We start from the raw sequence: 23004 nt of genomic DNA, 5'->3' as shown, positions 1-23004 counted from the left end.
TTCCTATGCTTCGGAATGGAGAGTGAACTTTCTGAGAATTTGCAATGATATTGATGAACAGCACATGTCTTTGGCACTCTTTACAAAGTGTAGTAACTGCAAGGTGGCTGGTGATGCCCTGAAGAGGATTAGCAATTAGAGGATTAGAGGGGTAGTAGATACAACTTCTTACATGCTGCTTTAAATCTTTTACTGGGACCACACTGTAAGGAAGCAGATCTTTCAGCTATTAACCCACATGTGAAGCAAACACACCCTGGCTTCTATTGTCCTTTTTTTATTCAGTGTGCACCATGCCACCTTCTGTTAATGCAAAATTTGGTACTTGGGGTTGAGAGCTCTTTTGTCTTCCTTCCTCCACGTAAATCAGCTAATCCCAAACCCTGGGCAGCCTGCCTTCCCCACACACAAGTGCTGAGAGAAGTGATACTTGAGGGAGCTTGCAGGCTTGGTTCTTTAACTGAGCAGTGATTTATGGTGTTTGACTGAGGTCATTGCTTGGCACACAGCGATGACCAATTTGATGGATTAAGGACTCAAGCAACTCAAGGGCCCTTAACATTTGTAACCAATCATAATCTGGCTGGCAATGACCACAACAAAAAAACCCATGTATTCTTCTTTGGATCTATTTTAAACTAGTTTAGCTTTGTTTTCTTCTTGGAGACCTACTGCTGCCATTAGATACGCTTTGATTTGGTTCCGAGGATGGGTCAGAGTCACATTTTTCTTTGATAAACCTATTTTGGTTTCCTCATTGATATACACTGCCGAAAGTTGCACGTTTCTTTTTGGTCTGCTCTTGCATTACCACATCAAGGAGAGCTGGAGGGGCCAGTGCTGCAGAACGGGCAGGAGGGGTTCACACAGTGTCATGGGCTACTTTCCTTTCCTCTGAAGAAGCTGATTAATAGCACCTTAGATATCACCAGCTCATCATCATCCATGAGGTGTGTGTAAGGCAGAGTGCTTCAGAAATGGCATTAGTAAAGCTTTACTGCAGTAAGGTGGTGGGACAGAAGATCTGAATAAGGGAAAATTTATGAATATACACTGTTCACATATTTTAAATTAAGCCTAGTTCAGGAACAAAACACTCATATAAACTGCAATTCTCTGCCAGGCTGATACTAATGTCAGTGAAGGTGTAATACTCTGTGACTTTGGTATTGAACCCCTTAGAAGTTAGGCTTTGAAAGCTGTCTTTCCTGTGTTAAAAATGTCTTGCTGTACTGCATGGCTGGGAAGGAGATATTTCTACCATATTTCGTGTAGGCAGCTGAAACAACAGCAGTAAAAATCAATACTAATCAATACTTATCTAGCACTTTTTGCCCACAGTACTGAAATAGCATCTCTTGCACAGGAACGTCTTTTTTTTCAGGCAGACTTTTTCTGAAGGTGGTGATTTATTTTTCCTCTATGGTATTTCACAATCCCAAGTGTTTATTAGACTATTGGTATGTCTTTGGGGTTTTACTCTTCTCTGTTACATTTTAAATTACTAAAATATAGGTTGAAAATAAATTGCTTAAATAATGATTATTTGTGTTTTATTCTGTGCCAGTGCCTTGGAGCCACGCTGCTGACTCCCTCTCCAGTGATAGGGGCTGCATAAATATAGGAGAAAGTGCTTTAGACAGAGAGGAGATATATTTCTGTGGTGTGCAAAGGAGGACAAATACCAGGAAGCCTGTTCTTTTCCTCTTTCAGAGTGACTTGCATGGATGAACATGTTCTTTGCTGAGAAGATCCACTAGCTCAGAACTGTGTGTGCAATGCTCCTGAGCTGAAACCCATGCTGGAAACATCAGCATGTACCTTGAGCACTTTTGGGCTCAAATGCATCTGTTTCATAGAGCTAAAAATTCTCCTCCCAGACTGCCTCAGATCTGGATGCTCATGATGGAAAGTGCACATCCTCCTTCCTGCAGATGATGGAGGGACCCAAGCACACTTTGACTGTGGTCATATGATATGTCGCTGCAAGAGCTGGGACCAAGACCTGCTGCCTGGTAACCTACTCACCTCTGCCTTATTCACAAAAGGGTGGGGATGAAATGAGTTTTCTTCAGATCGCCAAAAATGTCATCAGACTCCAGAGATCTCCAAGCCTAAACTGTCTCCAACGCCTTCTCATGAGTCCAGGGCCTCACCTCTTCCCCTCTGTGCAGCTGCCAAAACCTCTTGCTTCCTTTCACTGACAGCTTCACCAGTGCAGCTGTGTATTTTCAATGAGTAGCACTAGGAAAATTTGGGGATGGAATATAATTAAATTTTTAAAACCCACAGGAAAGTTTCTGGTTTGAACATATTAGTCACTCAAGTTCAATTAAAGCTTTATTTCTAAGGAAGTTACCTGATGCTACCACAGAAGGTCCAGAGAGCTGCAGGATGATCTCTGCTTTGCTGTGTGCTGGTCCCAGCACTGTCACTCACATCCTGCTTTGCATCAGTAGGAAAAACAAGATGCTGAAGGCCAGGTTCATGGAAGGATTTGTGTCAGAACCAATTTGGATCTTGGGAACTTTTGGTTACAGTTGCTGTGCAGAGAGTTATGGCATCATTCCCTTTGTGAAGCACAGCAAAATTCCACCTCTCCTTGTCATCTGATGAAGAGAAGGTAAATATTAAATGCACTTCAGTTGTGAGCTGTTCTGAGTTAGGATTCATGCAAGCCTTGTTCAGCAGAAAAAGAGTAATGTTTCAAATGCCTTGTAATCCCCCTTTTTCTTTCATGCAGCCCTAGGTGCTGCTGCATAGAGGTAGGTCTGCTGCTGAAGCACACCCCTGTGTAATCCTGCTTGTTTCCTAAACAAGGGATTCTTTAGCTCAAATGGGGATTTTCACAGCTGGTGTCTCTTCTTTCATTGATTCCGAATGTATGGGAAGTCAGTGGTGCATTATATGAGACACTGACATACAAGACACTGATATACTCTGAATTTATTTGCTGGCTATGAAGTTGTTTAGCCCTGTCAGAGTCCTTGTCAGGACTATAGGAAATGTAAGAACACAAGTGCCAGATAAATGGAGACAACAGAGAATGATCTGGGCCTTGTTGGGCCCACAGCTCACCCATGGTCAGTTGTAAGTCTGTGAATGTGGCTGCTCAGATGGAAGGCCAGCAATGGGAAAGAATTGCATCCAGCTTCCACTACCAACAAAGCAGCTGTGGATCCTCTGGTGTGAAGGTCATTCCTCACCACTATGACCACCTTATGCTTTTATCTTTTTTCCTTACACCACCCATTAGGTGGCACCTGGAGAACAGAGATATGTCTGGCATACTCTGGACAGAAGATGATGGCAGGAGGATGAGTGCAGTCATCTGCCACAAGAATCTTTAACTTCCCCCCAGACTTCTTTGCACACCTCCACACTCCTGAAACCACTCTGCTTCTCTCCAGCAAAGACTTTTGGCTGCACTGTGAGACCTCCAGGTCAGCTCCATGAGTGAGTTTGCATGGTCCTTTCTGGTTCCTGCATCTTATCTTTCCTCTTACCTCTACAGAACATTGAAACCCGGGTGATAAAACTGCTTGTGGGCAAATTCTGCTGCTTTTCTCTCTATAAAGTTGCTGCATGTTACATCTGAATTCAATGATCAAGACCCTTTCCCTCTCTGCAATGCCATGTGCTTTGGCCACTTATTCTGAGAAAGAACTGGGCACATGCCGGTATTTTTTGTTCCATTCTATTCCCACATCTCAACCGCAATTAAGAAGGAACCTCCAGAGATCCACTGGGAGCCACATGGTAACTCAGGGCCAGGTCTTCAGGACAAGATGTAGGCAATACTTTCAAATGATTTAGACAGACACAGTCACTGGGAGGTAAAAATTTATCAGGATGATTGAGCCCCAGGTGATTCTAGTCCCACCCTGTAGCTGGCAAGGCATTTGAGAATGGTCCAAATTTCTCCCTCCCCTGGGTATTGAACTTTGGGAACCTCAGCCACTACTGGTGTTAGGAGCAAACCATGGGGAAGTTAAATTTCTGCACTTAAAAAAAAAAAAATTGTAAGCAGCAAAGTCTTTCCAAGAGTTTGTACCACTCCTTTAGGGATGCTTTTTTAAAAAAAATAACAGCTGGTGTTTTAATTTTGCTGATCTGATAGACACAAGAACTCACTGGTGATAATTCTGCTTCTGCCCTTGTCAGGCCCTATTAATGGCTGGGTCTCTGCCCTACCTGAGGCAAAACTGAAGCTGATTTTGGCTATCACTCATGCTTAATGACATTTGGGAATGAAGAGTACCATGACAATGGAGCTGGTGTCACAGGTCTTGTCACATGGGAGAAACTGGGAAATTGTCTTTGTAGGACTGCATATTCTAGAGTGACCTGGGTACTTTTATATCATCTAGTCAGTTTTTGACAGAGCAAGGGATTGATATATAGCTCACAAATACATCTGTCTGGGGTGGTTTCTGTCAACTGGGCTTTTTCTTTTGTGGTGTCCATTTGTGTATGTCACAGGACAACTTTTTAATGGGGTCCTTTATAGGAAAAGGAGGAGAATCAGTTTACATCCCACTTAGAAAAAATGGCATCAAACAACTTCTTCAAAGTTCAGCACATTTCCCTAAGCACAAGTAAAAGCCTAAATGGTTAAATCAATCCCAATTAATTCAACGTTTAGTAAACTCTGTCCTTACTCACACGTTCTACTATTCCCAAGCAGAATAAAATGTAGGAGACAATGGTGCAGATGAAAAGAAACAGAGAATATCCCCCTTTGGAAGGATACAAGTTCTCCACTAGCATATTTAAAGCAACCTGATGTTTGCACCTCTAGAGGGATGTTATTATGTACCTTCCCCCATCCATGTAAATGTTCGGTTCGGCTTGCTGAGGGTTGATCAAATCTTCTCCCTGCACAAGCCTCCATGGGTGGAGACAGGATGTGAAATGCCAGCAAATAAAGGTTTTGAAAATGCAGTATCAACTGAGCTGTGCAAATAACTCCTTTTAGTGGTTTCTTGGCTGAACTGTAATACCGAGAAACAAGTTGTTCTGTGACAGTGGGACTAATGAATCCTGGCTGCCTGGATTTGAATCCTTGCCTCTCAGCTCTTTGCCCACCCCTCAACCCCTGCTCCCTCCATCTCCCCTGTGATTCCCTCCCTTCCAGCTACCTTTGCTTCCCTTACTTCTCCCCAGATAACAGCTGGGCAATGGTAGCATGGGTTGGAGTTTGCTCTGATGAGTAACTGGCCAGGGGGAGCAAATGCAAAGAACTGCTGAGCTCACTCGGCAGAGCTTCTCTAGTGGGGGCACTGGTGTAGGTCCCTTTGTTTCTATTGAGCTGCCAGTTCCTTGAACTTTGTGCTCACTCAGCTTTGCTGGGAATGTCATGTCTGTACAGAATTTGGCTGAAATAGGTCTGAGGTTGAGAAGTTATTTGAGAGACAGATGGACTGGCAGTGCAATCACACAAGCCTCATTTCCTAGGGGAACCTGCCTTCAAATGCTTTGCTTGAACCAAGATAAAGTATTCCTGCTTTGTTTTCCAAGACTTGCTAACTGCTTGGATTAAACTAAATATGTATATTAAATGATACTGTAAGCATGTAAGTACTCTTCTGTCAGTATATGATTTTTTTTTTAAATAGCAGCGGATTTATTTCTTTACATATTTCACAAGCAAAGCATGGCACAGCTAGTCCTGCCTAGTTTATGCTGGCTTCACATAACTTTTGGTGTCATGATGCTATGTATTTTATATGCCTCCTCTTTTCCTCTGCATTTGATGCATTACCCAGACATTGCTGTCTTTATGGGAGAAAGACACCCTGTCTTTGAGCAATTGCTGCCCTCTTAAAAGGTTATGGTATTAGTCCAAAGGTATTTTTCTCCTCACCTTAGCATGATTTCAGGTTTCATCTTTACTTAATCCAGAAGATGAAATGTTATAAGGAAATGGCTAAGTACACCGTGTTAGTAAACTTTAGAAATGACAAGCCCTAGTTTGCCGTTTCCTTGAACAGGCATCATGTCCAGTCACTCTGGACAGACACAAATGAATACTGGGATAGAGTCTTTTGGCATATATTACCATGTCACATTTAATGATAAAGGTATTTAGTTTTCCTCTTTGTGAGCATAGCAGCCATCAATGTTAATGGATTGCTCACCCTCATTAAAAAAAAAAAAAAAAAGATGGCTCTTAAATTCATATTTCATTCACTAGACCCATTTAATCTCAAATGTTTATCTTCCTTTTCCTAACTCATTCTACAGTTTTGACCGGCATTTTGTATTGCACTACAGGGCATTAAATACAGAGGCACAAGACAATTAGGGTTTCTTTTCTGACCAAGGAGCTCTGTGCTGCTGTATAGAAAGAAAAATAATAAAAAGATAACTTCAGAGGGCCATCAATGCTATCATAATCTATCTTACTTTAGAGTAAGAAGAGTTGTGCAAATGATAAAAAGGGTGAAACTGGAAAAATTGATCAGTAACTGAAAACTGTGCTGAAATCCAGGCCCTAATTTCATAGTACCAGAAGTTAAGCTAAGCTGTTAGGAATTAATATTTTCTAATAATCACTTTTCATCTGCTGCTGTTTTTTATTTGTACACCTAGGAAACACCTAGGAACCCTGGTGGCAGACCTGTTCCATACTGTTCTAAACACTGTAAACACAGAACAAAGTGAAGATTCTTGCATTTAAGGGTTGTGAATTCTTATAAAATAAGTCAGTGCTTTGAAATCCATCAGTGATGGCACTATCAACTATTACTCTATTCAGTATTTTGTGTTTTCATCTGTATTCATTTTAAGATCTCATTCAGAAACATTTTATTCCTGCATATATATTTAATTTTTGTCCTGCATTTAACTTAATTTCATGCAAATGTACTAAAAAAGTTATACTTTGAGATAACTATGTGATCACTCCATTCTGCAGGTGAGTTTTAGTGCATTAATCTTTGCACTGGAAGAGCAAAGAGATGATTATTGAGGCAGCTAAGAAGGAAATACAAATGTAGATTAGTAGGTTATAGTGTCTTTTATTATAACTGTATTCAAGTCCAGTCTTGACTGTATTAAATGCATCATTGTCACACTGCTGGCTGCTTGGTGTCTGGTAAATGAAGTTCACAGGGTAAATCCTGCTCAGGGGAATAGCCAAACTTGATGCTAATTGCCAACTTTGTTGCCATGGTTATGCAGAACAAACATCTCCCTAACCCCCTGGGCAGGAATCAGGCATAGCACAAAGGTAGCTAATTTACTGCTCTGAATAGAAATAGGCTGAATAGAAAGCTTTGGTCAGCAAGGGTTTCTAATCCAGTTCCAGTCATTAAGCATCCCCGTGCAGAGAAGTGATCTTACAGCTTACAAGGTGTTAAACCAGACCCAGTTTTGTTTGCACTTTCTCTATTACAAATATCAAGCACATTTGCATTTTCTGTTCTGAAATTCGACAAAGAAGAGACAAAGTTTGGCCATGGAATAATTCTATACATCCATTACATGCCCTTGTTAATGTATAGAGGGTGTTGGTTTAGGGAAAATGTGTTGCAATTTTATCCAGCTGCTCAGCTCTACAGTTTCTCCCAGTGGTGGTGAACTTCCACAATGAAAACATCAGAGAGTTTTAGTATGTCCTGGTCTCCCCAGCTAAGTCATGGCTAAACACTTGTGTCTGCTGGATGCCACCGTGCTGATAATAGCAAATGGAGCTCCCAGTAAAAATGTGATGGGAGAGAGTTTGGCTGCTGCTTCTGAAGGAAAGGGAGTGAGAGAAGAATGGAGGTCTATATTGAGACAATAAACCCAGGGCACACGTGGAAAGCCAGAGCAGTTGGTGAGGGGCTGGTAAGCTCCTGGTGGGCTGGACAGAGGACCACTGTCCTTTAGGGAGATTGTCCCCTTCTCCCGGGTGTAGCTATAATCCCTACTTCTCCAGTTCTTCCACTGGTTGCAAGAGCAAGTTTGATAGATGCAAAGGAGATGAAACGGAGATGATTTTGGCATTTTGTCCCACTTGCTTTGACAGCATCCTTTTTGGCTTATGTGCAGAGGGAGTGCTGTGCACAGCCATTGGTGCTCACAGCAATGAAGGGGATACATAAACGTTGTGCCTCCAGTTGACAAGGGTAAAAGTGACTCTATCAGTTGGCAGCTGTGTTTGTTCTGCCAGAAAACTACACCAAAATATATTTTAAATTAACTTCTTCAGTTATAAAAGCCATTTAAATGACATATGACTTTCAAAACAAGATATTCTATAGGGTCTGTATATCTCTCCCCACTCCTATGTTTGCTTTTCCTGCTTTAGCATTGGACATTAATGTCTGTCACTGAACATCTCAACCTTTGTATCTTTCTCATGGGAGACACAGATCAGAGTGTTTAAGCTTTGTAATTTGGCATTGCTGGCATTTTTGTTCACCACAAATATTTCTGATGATCCTAATGATATTTCAGCAAGTTTTGGAGGAAGAAAAATCATGAAGAATAAAATAAAAAAGTCCCTTGTTGCTCTGAAGTGCTCTCTGAATGAGTTCTGGGAAGTTTAAATTCAGAAGCAGAATCCAACCTTTCCATTTGTAGTAGAAGTGAGACTATTTGCAGTTACTGTTTAAGAGAAACCCAGTGTGGAAATCTTTAGACAAAAGGTTTCACGTTTGTTCAGTGGAGGGATGACTATTGATCAAAAATACATTCTGTGTGTTTCCAGTTTAGTGAGGCACACTCATTTCCAAGACCAAAACTGCTGTCTTTTTATTTTTACAGTCTTTGTTTGAACTGAGATCCACATTCATTGTTACTGAGCTTTAATAATCTAAGGGTCACTTGAAGGGCTTTTGTTTGAGAGACCTTTCAAGCCAAGCCAAGGCAGCAGTTTAGAGAACGTTTCTTGTTTGTAGACAAAAATATATTAAAACAACCAAGGGAGCTATTACTCTTCCACATAATTATTTTTAATGTCTCATTGGACATGTATGAAATGCCTTTCAGTTCCTGTGGGAGAGTTACTTTTTTGCGTTTTGCAGCGTAGCTTTTGTTAAACTTCTGCGCTGCTTTTCCATTGAGCAATGTTCACCCCAGAAGACTTTATAAACACTAACAGTATCTCCAGGAATATGCTCCCAACATAATCCACAGAAGTACTTAAAGATTTGTCAGTGGTCATGGGCGTGATACCTTGCATACCTTGTGCCATCTATTTTTTTTCTGGCCACAGTCAGGAGAGAATGTGACCCCATTTCGCAGTGGGAGAAGTCAGAGAACAGCCGAGAATCCTGCAGTAGGTGAGGCATAGCCATGTGCTGCAGCAGCCCATGGTGAGGACAGGAGGGCTAAGACTGTCTTCACCCCCTTTTTTCCTGGTAAATGCATGCCAGGGAATCAGAGCACCTTGTGTCTTTGGAATTAAAATGATCGGCAAATGTTCTGTGCTGTGCAGCCCCTTTCTGTTACCTAGGAAAGACTGGAATGGTGTGCATCCTGCTTTTTTATGACAAGAATGCACTCAGGGTGAGGGAGAACAAGCACAGAAGTTGAGGAAAGAGGGAAAGCTTTATGGAAAGACAGAAACCATCCTGAAAAAATGTAATTCTAGTAAAAATATTTGGGCTTGGCTTGGGAAATGCACATTATGTACCATTTGTGCTCCACAGAGGTCCAGGCTTAGCAGGTAGATGCAGGTGCTTCACTGGGATGTCTCTTCCTGTTGGGTATTCATGATCCTTTAAATCTGCCAGTTGCCCTTTTCATTTTGAAAGCTTCCCAGATGTTTCTTGCTCAGGTGTTGAGAACTCCCACAGGTCACATAGTAGCTGTCTTATTTCTGCAGCCATCACCCTTCTCCCAGGTGTGGTGAAACTTTCAGTGATCCCAAATGGACCTTACACAAACACACCCCATTATCCATGTCTCATCATAAAGCTCATAAAGTTTAGCAAAAATGGGTGTCTAGATAATTGTACTTGCTAACTGGATGTAAACCCAACTCCAAATATATGGTGCTCCCAGATTTCAAAGCGATAAATTACTATATTCATCGTCTTCAGATGACTAAACTTGAAGTCTTTCAAACTAAGCTTATAAAATTGTAAGTCATGTACATAAAGTATGATTTGCAAAATGCTCTGGTTTGTGGAATGATCTTGCCTTGTTTATGGATAAAACCCACATTCTTTCTAGCAGTTTCTAGCAGGAAAATCTGTGGAAGCTGCATCTTTGAGCAGGATATGATGATAGGAGCAAATTACTGTAACTGTGTAACACAGTGATGTTCTAATGTCTTAAGCACGAGTTTCTCAACAATAAGTGATTTAATTGGGTAAAAAGTTGCCTTTGCATGAACTTCAGTATACATCTTGGAACAATTATTTTGTATATTGTAGCTCAAGAATATATTATAAGATTGTAAGGGTAGTATGCACTTAGCAGTATCTGCCTGATGTCACAGTGGCAGAACACTTCTAAAATATTTTGTGCATAAAAATCACTGCAGATGTGTACCTAACAACACATTCCTTGAGACAAGGACTGTAAAGAAAACTTGGGCTTTTTTTTTAATACATCATTACTTGAGGGCTTCCTGTGAAGTTGATCTTTTAGTGTCATCCAAAGTTCCCTGTCCCGATTTGACAATTTTATGGCTTTGAACTCTCACTCAGTTGTTCAAGGTGATTTAATCATTGGATTGCATGTCTCTACATTTAGAGACTGCCAAATATAATTGTTTGTAGAATATCTGTTCAGTTTGGAGTGCTTCTATTCAGCAGAGGTGCTGTTAGGAGACAGCAGGAAAAATGGAAAGGACTAAATAGGTGCAGCATGAATAAGAGATAGGAGAAGCTTGTGTGGAAGACTATAATGGTCTATATGCAACTGAAACATGGAAGCATGAGAGAGAGACAGAAGAACTATGTCGAGTTTGGCAGGAGGATGTAATGAGTAATAGATGGGATGATGAAGGGGAAATAAAATCGGCTGGATGAAGAAAAGCTTCCTGACCGCAAGATCTTGTTTCATTACTGAGGTTTCCCAGGGGACTTCTGTGATTTGGGAAAAGTTGTACAAGACTGTTCAGAGCCTCACAATGCACAGCTCTTAGTCACCTAATAACGTGGCATCCAGGAGTGGGTAGTGCTTCCCTCTTTTAACTGTGTTTGAGGTCCCTTGGATCCCTTGGATTTGCTGGGCAGCCCAGAGCATCTCTTGTGTGCTGGCTGGCCTCTGGCTTCTCTTTCAGTTAGGCTTGCTAAATAATATTACAGATCTTGAAGAAAATCTACCTCCTCTGAGCTTGTGCATGCAAATCTACCTCCTCTGAGGCTGTGGGGGTTGATCCTGGCTGTTTGATGCTAAGGGCAGGAGACTGCAAGGTTGGGTTGAACTGTCCAAAGTGACACAAGCTCTGAAGATGCATTAGGTGGCAACTGCAGATGGCTTTGTGTATGTCCTCGTAACTCTGAGCCCAACTCTTTACAATATCTGGGTTGATATTACTGATCCACAGTGTTGGAGTGGAGCATGTCGAAAGTGTTAAATACTCTGAAATCCTTATTTGGCCAGAGAACTTATCCAACTTGTTCAAGAGCTTTCATTCCATGATAAAGCAGATGTAGCTATTACGGGGTGTTCATGTTACCCAACCATAGAATTATTTCATTATAGATCTGGTGTCTGGCTAAAGCTGACTCCAGTAGTTCCTCTGAGAGAAGTTTATCGGATGAAAAATTAAGTGTGTTTTTAGCTGATATCCAACCAATTTGCTGAACTTATTTTGACTTCTGCCCAGAGGTTCTGAGAGTAAGTTTATAACTGAGAGTCCATTTGGGTTTGAGCAATTAGGAATGAAGCATTCAAAAACCCAGAGGCAGTGAAGACCACATGGCTTCTGTAAGCTGGGGAACTCAGATCATGAAGTCAGAAAAATGGGTTGACAGGCTGCTTTCCTGGTGGGTCTCTTCTGCTTGGCCTTTCAGTACATGCCTTGTTTTCAGGCAGCTTCTCAGAGCAATAGGACCCATTTCCTCAAAAGCACATAGAAACTGCAAAGGCTACTGCTGCTCAGGGTGAAACTGAGATAAATTGGGATCAGTGCTGTTCAACCTCTCTGTCAGTGACATGGACAGTGGGATGGAGGGCACCCTCAGCGAGTTGGCTAAAAACACCAAGCTGTGTGCTGCAGTTGGCATGCTGGAGGGAAGGGATGCCATCCAGAGGGACACTGACAGGCTGGAGAGGCTCGGGAGAACCTCCTGGAGTTCAGCAGGGCCAAGAGCAAGGTCCTGCACCTGGGCTGGGGCAATCCCCAGCACAAACACAGGCTGGGCAGAGAATGGATTGAGAACAGCCCTGAGGAGAAGCACTTGGGGGTGGTGGTCAACCCGAAGCTCAACAGGACCTGGAATGTGCACTCACAGCCCAGAAAGCCAAATGTACCCTGGGCTGCATCCAGAGCACCATGGGCAGCAGGTGGAGGGAGGGGATCCTGCCCCTGTGCTCACTCTGGTGAGATCCCACCTGGAGCACTGCACCCGGCTCTGGGGCACCCAAACATAAGGACATGGACCTGTTGGAGCAAGTCCAGAGGAGGCCACGAAGATGCTCAGAGGGCTGGAGCACCTCTCCTGTGAAGACAGGCTGAGAATTGGGGTTCTTCAGCCTGGAGAAAAAAAGACTCTGGAGGGACCACAGCTTTCCAGTGCCTAAAGGGGCTACAAGAGAGTTGGAGAGGGACTTTTCACAAGGGCATGGAGAAGCAGGACACAGGGGAATGGCTGCACACTGACAGAGGGCAGGGTTAGATTTGATATTTGAAAGAAATTATTTACTGTGAGGGTGGTGAGGCCCTGGCACAGGGTGCCTAGAGAAGCTGTGGATGCCCCATTCCAGGAAGTGTTTCAGGTCAGATTGGATGGGGTTTGGAGTAAACTGGTGTAGTGGAAGTTGTCCCTGCCCACACCATGGGGGGTGGAACGAGATGATCTTTGTAGCCATTTCCAACCCAAAGCATTCTTTGATTCTAAATATTGCTAAGAACTCAGCTTTCAAACTGCACACAATCCAATGTCTGCTTTTCTCCCAAGAACGTTCACGATTTGGGACTGTAGAAGCCCTGAATTTTGAAACAAATCACCCAGAAATGTGAGATTTTTCATGCAAGTTAATCCACAAATAAATGTTAAAAAGAAATTCTTGTGAAGATAGTCCTTCTTTGAAATATCTTCTTATATGAATTTAATATTTATTATCTCATGGGTGCATGACTAACTCCGTATCAGTAGGTACATAACTTCTACATTCTGAGATCTATCTAATGTCTACCAAAGGAAAAAAAATAAATCATTTAGATCTGGAACAGTGATCACAATGGAAGTTTCATTTGCAAAGGATTGATGGGGACTTGAAGTGAGTATTATGTTTTGAATAAATGCACCATTGACCAGTATCAGATTTCCATAGGCTTTATCTTGTTTTTCCTAAGCAACTGCTCATAAAATTTTTTAATGTCTTGACTAGCATGATGGTGCTACTTGCAAATCTGTTCATAGAGCTATTAATCTATGATACTGCAATCTAGAGAAAGGAATCACACTTACTTGCTCATTCCTTTCACTATTTGATTTAAAAAACATAAATAACAAGTTGACAGGGTTCCTTTGTGCTTCTTTCTTTCTGACTAATATATGATAAATATATCAGGAAAGGTTTGTCAAGACATCACAAAGCAGGTCTTAGTTCCAATCTGAACTTTATTGAACTCTGCTTTCATGAAATAGGAAGAAAAACAAGCAGTAGATTTGATCAGTCTGTGCCCATGACTCAACAGCTACAGCAAACTCTTGGTGCTTTTAATTCCTGTGTCATAGCAGTACTCAGATGAATTTAGTGCAATCAAACATACATAAAATCTGAAGGGAAAGGAATGTCCTGCATCTCATGAAGAAGAAATTTGACTTCTAAGGCAAGTTCAACACGTGGGTTCCCTCCCTCCTCTCCTTTCTTCCCTCACCTCTCCCTGCAAGCTTCGTCTCTAACTGTCCCTGCATAGCTCATCTCAGCATGAGCTTTGTGGGGCAGTGGCAGTGGGGCCAGCAGAGGCTGCAGCTGGAACAGTGACAGTCACAAATGTGAAAACAGTGACAGCTGCAGCCCATCTGAATTCCACTTGATTCTGTGGCTTCTGTCCCTGCTTGCAGCAGATCTCTCTTGGGCTGATGCCCTAAAGCCATGGACTTTTCAGATGGCCTTTCACACTCATGTCCAGATCAGATGTCCCATACCCACACAAGGGAGAGACTGCCTGTAAAGCTTTGGGTTTGACCAAAAGCCACATTGAGTGGGAGGCCTCGGAATTAAGAACCGGGAAACCTCTTGTTTCATCTGGGGGTGCATTTTTGCTGCCTGTTGCTTCCAGCCATTTAGATGAGTAAAATGAGCTTCTCTGCCTCGCATGTATTGCTGCAATCCACACGTATCAGTACGTGCAGTCCAGAGAGAGAAGAGACACACACACCTTCATGTAGCTGTGGTTAAAGGACTGACTTTGCTCAGTTTCTAAGGAAGCCGAAGGGCTGTGCTGGGGGGCTGGGGGCAGTGGAATGTCTGCCCAGGCTGTGAAGGAGCCGTGGGTGTTGGCTGTGCTGTGCTGCTGGGGCTGGGAGGAGGGACTCACCGTGTTGCAACAGCTCTCCAGCTCCAGCCCTGCCACCCCCTCACAGGTCACAGCACTGACACATCACACAGAGCTGTGCTGCAAAATGCAACCATCTGCCTTGGCTTACCCAAGGTCTCCAAGCACTCCACAAATACTGCTGGAGTCCCCCATTGTTCTGGCAAAACTGCTGTCACCTCTTCCATTCCTCTGGGGTGTGCAGAAGGTACTGAACAGAACCCAGGAGTTTTTTGTTTTGTCTTCTGCTTTAGGCACTAGGCACATTGCCCCCACTGCTTGTCTTCTACACTCACCAGACATCTTCAGGCAGGGGATGTGCTTGGCCTTCCTCACTGCATGATGCAAGTCCTGGTGGACTGACATCCTCAGGCACTGATTTCAGTGGGAACACTTGCTCAACAGCATTTTTAGTCAAGGGCTTACATGGATTAATTACTCTAAGGTGTGTAGGATGAGAACAAAACCCAGTGAAAAGGGGTTTAGATCCCCAGCTAAGACAGAGCAGCTGCTGGAGCCCTCTTGTTTTCCACTGAGGACAAGTGGTGAAGAGTGGATCTATGCACAGGGCTGCAAAAGGGAGGTTTGGACTTTGCTCGTGTTGTTAAAGTGTGTTTGTTAAAGAATTAAGTTGATAGATAAAAGGCATGGATGGTTAGTGTTTTGGAAAACGTGCTAAGGCCAATCTGCTGAAGAAACTGGTAGAGGACAATTCGTCTTCTGTCCCTGTCCTGTAATACCCAAGAGTTAGTGAGACCTGAGGCTGTGGGTGCTTTTCCTTACCCATGAGGTACAAAGGATACTGCAGTGTGTCCTCTTCAGCTGGAGCCTTTCTAATTCTTTTGAATGTAGAAATGTTTCGTTTACATTTCCAGTGTGTACCCATGCTCAAAGATGGTGTCCCAGGTGGCTCAAAGAATTCTTTGAACTGGTGTCGATGACAGGTAGTGCTACTGTTGTGTTTCTATATTATTACATTTAGAATTCAGTGTGCCTTTACAGTGGGATCTGCATTCTATGACCTGAGAGAAATTAATTTCTTAGATCTCAGTTACCTTACACCCATTTACAATGTACATCATTTTAGAATATTTTTATTTTGTCCTGCCAAAATATTAATTTTATTACTTTCAAAGCCATTAGCGGAAATGCCAAGAACGGACCGTATTACCTAAGAGCTTTTTTATCCCCAAAATTTCTTTTGTGTGTAAGTACCAAATACCTATAAAAAACCCCTATGTAATAGTTTTAGCTGCTCCGTAAGTATATCCCACTGTATAGCTAAGACTTTAAAAACGTCACATACTCCAGATCTGGAAGATGTTACTGATACCCAGCTTTCCATGAACTCCTATTCACCAGAACCCCGGCGAGGGCGGGACACACAGGGATGCTTTATGGCCCTATACAGCTCGGTGATTTATACCGAGCCTCGTCCTAGCAGCGCGCTAATAAATTTCCCGGAGCCCGCGTGGTACCTCGCTCCTGGCCGCAGCCTCGGCGCTGCAGCGGGCATCGCCCGGGGGCGGGCTGGGCACGGGGTGGCCTCGGGGCCCCGCAGGTGCGGGAGGCGGAGCGGGGCCGCCCCCCGGGTTGAACGCGGGGTCAGGGCCGCCGTTCCGGCGGGGCTGGGCCGGGCCGGGCCCATCAATTTCCCGTGCTCGGTGCCTGCGTCCCGGCGCGGCACTAATGCGGAACAAATTGAGACATATCCTCTCCGTAATTAGTTCCAGCGTTTCCAAGATTTACGGTACAATAATGGCCCGAGCCCCGCCGGCCGGCCCCGGCCCGCCGCCGCTGCACGGCGGTCGCGGCGCTGGGGAGGCTGCCCCGGGCCGCGCTGCCCCGGCGGAGCGGGGGAAGAGCCGGGGCGAAGGGAGATGTACAGGACCCCGCGGGGGTTGGGGCTCCCCGCCGCGCAGCCCCGGTGCGGCTGCTCGCCATCGATGGCTGCTCGCCATCCCCGCGGGGTCCCCGCCTCGGAGGGACCGCAGCGCCCGACCCAGCAGTGCCCCGCTCCCGTCAGCGGAGAGACAGGGAGAGGTCACGCACCTTTGCTTCTCTGTGCATCAAAAAACCCCTCTTTTACCCTCAAAGGATAAACAAAATATCCTCTACGCAGCTCGAAAGCGTTCCAGTGCCCCCGTCAGCCCGGACAGGGAAGACTGGTCCCGCCTTGCCGGCGGCTCCCGGCTCCCGTGGTGCCCGCTGCGCTCGGCAGCGAGAAATGCGGGATTGGGCCCTCCGTGATGAGTTCCTGCCCCTCTGCTCCCCGCGCTCCTGGAGATGCTTCGCAGCTTTGTTTCTGCTGCTCTTGGCACTTAAATAATCAAACTCTGATCGTTTACCTGAGTGAAAGGAGACAGATCCCCCTGCGCGCTGTGAGCGGCGTGAGCAGGAGGGGAAGGGCTGGGGATTTATCGCTGTTTCTGTCTGTCTCGCCCACCTCCGAACCGCGGGGGGATCATTTAGGGGTTTAGTAAGAATTACCGGTCCCTTAATTAGTTAGCAAGGCAGAGGGGAACGGAACGGGAAAACGTCGGCTGGGGAGGTGCCGCTGCGGTGCTCAGGTTGAAGCAGGTTCCCGAGCCCGTTTTTCTCGGGATCGAGTGTGACTCTCGATAGAATCATCCTCCTCCAGCTATTGTTTAATCTTGTAGAGTATGCCTTTGAGCACAATCGAAGATTGAGCATTATCAGGAATTACCACAGCCATGTAACAGCGGGCAATGAAGCCTCTCAGAGATTTGGATCGGGCCGTGTTTGGAGGGGACAGGGCAAAATGTTCCGAACCGCCTCGGTCTGGACACTGACAAAGGAGATGCTGTCCCTGAACCGCCATCTCCCTGCCCATTGCTTTCAACTGGGCACCCAAGCCCGGACGCGGGCGCCCGGTGTGCGAGACCTGAAGCGATTTACGCCGGAGTATGACTGGAATCGGGATCGGGATGTCTGGGGAAGAGGCAGGCAAATGCTTCCTGCACGGAGGGAGCAGCTCCTCTCGGCATGCCGGGCGCTCCCGAGGGGAGCTGCTGCCAGCGCTCCCGGCTTGTGCTAGAGGAGTGCAGCGGGGTGGGAGATTCTTCTCTCTCCCTGGCGCTGGCTAGACGGGAATGGCTGCAGAAATCGGCCCTGGCCGTTTCCCAAGTCCTCAGCCCATCCCGAGATAGTACGGTCTGGGCTTTCCTCCCCCTCCTCAGGCTCCACCGCTGAGGATTTCTCCCGGGACGCCCGCGGAATGCGTTCGCGGCGGGCGCGCTCCGTGTTCCGCACGGCTGAGGTGGCCCGGGAGGGCGCAGGTGCCGGCGCTCCGCGCAGCGCAGGGCTGAGCTGAGCTGAGCTGGCAGCCCCAGAGTCCCCCACCAGCCTCGCCGGGGTTTCTGGCAGCCGCGGGGAGGAAGGATGCGCTAATGGCCAAGGGGTCGTCTTGTTTCACTGCTGGAAAGTGCGAGACGCGAAGATTTGGAAGGACTGCGGCAGTTCTTCCTCCCAGGTGGAATAATGCAGAGCTAAGTGATCAAGAAAACATTTTTCCCTTTCAAGATGATTTATCAAACTAGGTTATTTCAAGAAAAGAGAAAACTCCCATGCTAGCTCGAAAAACAGCCCACTATGGGAAACGCATTTTCTGTTTGCTCCTAGAGAGCTCTAGTTTTCATGGGAAATTAAATACCCCGCCAAAGACTTCCATTCCTGTATGTACGGTGTCCATCGCAGAGCCGGAGATCATAGAATCAATCATAAAATCGTTTAGGTTGTGAAAGACCTTTAAGGTACCGAGTTCAACCAACCTCATGTGTCGGTCCGTCACCGAAACGCGCAAAGCCAGCAGCAGCCGCTCTCCCGATCCCGCACCTCCCCGCAGCCCCGCGGGGCCCCTGTGGGTCCCGGGCAGGGGGACACCGCGGTGTGCGGGAGCCCCGGTGCGGCCACAGCGGGAGGCAGAGCGGGAGCAAGCGCCGGAGCCCGCGGTGTCAGCAAGGTCAGCGCGATCCCCCCGCACGGGCACGGGCTGCCTTCACAAGTGCCATCCGAGGGTGCGTTAGTTTGCCGTGGACTCTGAAGTGGCACATCCTGTAAACTTAGAGGATGTTTAATGTCGGCAAAGATAATAAACAAATCATTCGCACTTACATTAGACGTAGATTTTTCGCAATAAATAGATGTATGCACCAAAAGAGATATTTTAAAAGGGAATTATCTGAAAATAGTTTGTGAAAAATTAAGTAATTCCACTAATAACAAAATCCGACTGTTATGACTAATTAGTTTTAGGAGAAAATTAAATTCTACTTGGTTACATCAATAAGGGCATATTTTAATTTCTTTTGTTAGAGCATTTACCCTTTGAATCTTAAAACATCTCTTGGCGGCTGGCGATGCTTGCGGTAACCTTTGATGCCGCGGGGGAAAGGAAATCCCGAAGTGTGCATTGTCACCGGGAAGCTCAGGGGCTCGGCGTGTCCTGCGGCAGGTGAACCTTCGCGGCTCCTCTGTCACTGTTGTCGCTGCAGAGGGGGTGAGTATGCGGGCTGAGCGCCGCGGGGGTGTCGCCGGGTGGTGGCCCCGGCGGCGCTTGCGGTGCCACGGCTCCAACAGCGCCCGGTGACAACGCGCAAGGGACAGGGCGGCCGGGCCGGCGCGACCCCGCGCACTCCGCGAGTACCCTGAGCCGGCGGCTGCCCCACGCCTGCTCGTAGAAGCAACACCCCCCACCCCCGGGTGATTATTCATTAGTAGTTCTGCAGGAAGGCGGCAGGATCCCCCTCCTTGCCTTTGGCGAGAGCGTGTCCTGCCCGCCGCAGGTACCGCCACGTCTCTGCCGCCCGCCCCGGCGCTTCCTGCCTGGACAGCCGGTCTAAGTGGGCTCCCGCACTGCCAGAATCACGGCACCCCTCGCTGCCAGGGCCGACCCGAACCCTGCCGTGTCTCTTGGGAGGAAGGACCGCTCGGGGATAACGTGAAAAGTGCCCTCGGGGGCCCTCCGGCCGCCGTGCCCGGGATGGACGCTGAGGAACCGCTGTCCAGGGGGCTGGAAAGAGAGACTCCGGGGCTTCCCGGGAGCAGTGCCAGGTGAAGCTCTCAAAAGCAGGTTACTCACAGCGCTGCTATCCTCCCCCGCCCGCCCAGCCGCTTCCTTCCCCCTCGCACACAGGCAGGACGGAGGGACACGCCGGCCCCGGGCCCCTTGCAAAGGGCGCCCACCCCTCCCCTCGCCGGCGGAGCCCTCGGTACCCCTGCCCTGAGGGACTGCGCCTCCAGGGACAGGGAGCGCCCGGGGTGCGGGGCGGGGCCCCGGGCAGGCAGCCCGCGCCCCGCGGGAGCTCATGGAGACGCAGGTTCCTCCCGTAGCGGGAGAGGCACCTGGAAAGATAGTTTCCCCTCTCAGAAACGGGGTCCGCCCGCCCCGGGTCGTGTCACTTCCCCTGATTCCTGCAAGGGCGGAGGTTTCTCCGCGCGGTCCCCAGGGCCTGCGACCCCGCCGCCCTCGGGAATCTCCACGGACATGCACGGAGCTGACGGGGGAAGTCGGCCAGCACGTACTTACTGGCCACCTGGATCCCTCTCACAGTCCTGCAAGTCTCTCCTAAAGCGGAGGAACGTTAGGGTGAGATTTAGTGGCGCTTGCACCAGAAGAAGGGTGGGAGTGATGTGTAGGGGAGATATATTCTCCCACAGTCACCTCTCCCCCTCCATCCCCGGCTCTCCTGTCTCTCCCCTCCCCCCGCGCGTCTGGTCCGGCTGGGTTCAGCAGAGCGGGCTGGGGGCAGCCCCTCGGCGGAGGTTGTGTGAATGGAGGATCGGCGTGGCTGACTCCTCCTCCCCGGCAAGCGCCTCTATTTGAGCTTTGCAAAGTTGAGGGTGGGCAGGCATCCGAGGTGAGGCGTGCGCGGCGGCTGTGCCCCCCTAGCTCGGTCGTTCGTACAGACAGACGTCTACACACGCCCCCCGCACCCTGCCCTGCGCTGTGAGCGGGTGCAAGCCCGGAGGCGATCCTGGAGAACAACCTTTCCCTGTCGCTGTTGCCTGCTCCCGCAGGGCTGGACCCGGGGAGCTGCGTCGCGGAGCAAACTTCCCCCAAAGGGCTGAGCTCGCCAGCCTGGTGCCTGCAGCCGGAGCCGGCCTCCGGCTTGGCGGGCAGGGGCCAGGTGTCTTGGAACAAGTGCGGCCCGGGGGGAGACTGGCTGCCCGGCGGCAGGCAGAAGGTCTGCGAGCAGATGGGCTCCGACGTCCGAGACCTCAACGCGCTGCTGCCCTCCGTGCCCTCCCTGCCGGGCAACAGCAACTGCACCATGCCGGTGAGCACCGCGGCGCAGTGGGCGCCCGTCCTGGACTTTCCCCCGGGGGCCTCCTACGGCTCGTTGGGGCCGCACTCCTTCATCAAGCAAGAGCCGAGCTGGAACGGATCGGACCCGCACGAGGAGCAATACCTGAGCGCCTTCACCGTCCACTTCTCCGGCCAGTTCACGGGCACGGCCGGGGCTTGCCGCTACGGGCCCTTCGGAGCCCCCCCGCCCAGCCAGCCGCCTTCGGGCCAGGCTCGGATGTTCCCCAACGGGCCCTACCTGCCCAACTGCTTGGAGAGCCAGCAAGCGATCCGCAACCAGGGTAAGGGCCGCGCTGCCGGGCGCCCCGGGCTCGGGGGGCGGCCCCCGGAGGCGCCCGCTCAGCCCGGCAGGGCCGCGCCTGATGTAAACACCAAAGCCCGGTCTCTCTCCGCGGCAGCCGAGCCGGGTTAGGCGAGCCAGTCCTCCCTTCCCTCCCTGTGCGGCAGCCACGTCGCTCCCGGGAGTTTTAGGAGCCACAAGTTGCTCGCCCCCCACCCCTCCTGTGGGGCAGCGGATGCAGCGGGCGGCTCTGCCAGGCGGGCTGGAGCCCCCGGCCCCCTCCCCGGGTTGGAGCAGCCTCTCGCCTTCGCAAAGGTTTGTTCGGGCCGGAGACGGCACAAGTCCTGGAATGGAGGTGGGGCCCGTGGCCCGAGACAATTCCCTCTGCATAGCTCGGGGGTGATGGGGTGGTGGCGGGGGTGAACCTCCGAAGTTCCTCCTGAATCCGAAAATCGTTTGTCCGCACATTAGTGTTTTCAAGCCCCTTGTCAAATTAACCCCGGGAGGGCTGAATACCCCCGCGCTGGAGTGCACAAACAGGGGCGCCTTGTCGTTTCTTGACCGCATCTCTGTGGCCAGGACCGGCTGCGCCGCAACTCCCTGCGGTCCCCGGTGTTCTCATGGCGCTGAGAAGTTCCCGAGGGTTGAAGGGCCGGGCAATAGGTCATCCGCGTGTGGCACGGGGATCAGTATCTAACCCTTTTCCTCCCAGTGCCTGCAGTATAAACATTTGCGGGTGCAAACGCGGGGAAGAAGGGAAAAGGGGCCAGCGTGCGGAGAACTTGTATGAGACCTCTCGGTCTTGTTTCCCCTCCCTCAGCTGGCCCCGGAGGGGCGGTGTGTCGTGGTTTGCCCCGCACTGCTCGGCCCCGGGGGAGTTTGACCGAGGGGAGTCGGGCAGCCAAGACCCCGCGACTCGGGGGACGGGGGATCGGCAGAGGGTGCGTGGCCCGGCCGGAGCGGGTTGAGTGGCCGGGGTCTCTGCTTTCAGCACGGCTTTCCCCGCGCCCAGCCCGCGGCTCGGCATTGCTGTGCCCCGCGGGGGCAACCGAGTACCCACAGAGGGGCTGGGACCGACCGTCCCGGGAGGGCCCGGGCGATTCGGGCTGCAGGGCAAGGGGCAGAGCAGAGGCCGAGGCCGGCGGACGCGCTCGGTGCTGGCCGCCGAGGGGTGGCCCGAGGCCCGGGCGATGTTTGCAGCGAGGGGCAGGGGTCGTTCAGCAGCGCGGCCGCACACGGACCTCCCCCGGGCAGTGCCGGTTCGCGGTCCCGCTGCCACCGGTCTGCTGCCTTCGGCCCCCGGCCCCTGCCCCCGAGCTCCGCCCGGCGCCGGTCTCCGACGTCTGAAACCGCAGAGCGGGGAGCCAGGGACCGGCTGCCGATTCCGGCTGGGAAAGTGGGCAGCATCCCTGGAGCTGGGGAGAGGCTCGGCCGCGCCGAAGCCCCGGAGCCGCTGCGTGCCCCGCAGGGCCCCAGCTCCAGCTGCGGGACGGGAGAGGCCCAGAGCCCGCAGGGACAGGGACTCTGACGGGGACCTTTGAAAGACATTTGAAAGGATTTTAGACGTCTGAGGGGATTTATAATCGCTGAGCGGAAATAGCGACGAGAAAGTGGAGAGAAGGGTGAGGGAAATAAATTCTGCCCTGAGTTAGCGAGGGACAAAATAGCTGCGACCCCGCGCCATCCTGACGCCCCTGTTTAACCACCCCGAAGAGGAACGGAACCTTTAACGCCCCAACACAC

At 49.1% G+C, this 23004-nt stretch overlaps 1 protein-coding gene across 4 annotated transcripts in view; it reads left to right on the top strand.

Moving 5' to 3' along the window:
• Positions 1–20871: 20871 nt before the first annotated feature.
• The window catches only part of WT1 (WT1 transcription factor), a gene marked incomplete at both ends in the record, with an annotated part of 33794 nt that continues 31661 nt past the window's right edge, over positions 20872–23004 (top strand). For all 4 annotated transcript variants that reach the window (XM_082282769.1, XM_082282768.1, XM_082282767.1 and 1 more), the window contains one exon: positions 20872–21262. In XM_082282769.1, coding sequence (XP_082138895.1) covers positions 20872–21262 — 391 coding nt within the window. The remainder of the gene's footprint in view (positions 21263–23004) is intronic.

The sequence above is a fragment of the Coloeus monedula genome (assembly GCF_965178545.1).
Source record: "Coloeus monedula genome assembly, chromosome: 6".
Lineage (NCBI taxonomy): Eukaryota > Metazoa > Chordata > Aves > Passeriformes > Corvidae > Coloeus > Coloeus monedula.
Note: the sequence above shows the minus strand (reverse complement) of the source record. Positions and strands in the feature narration are given on the sequence as shown.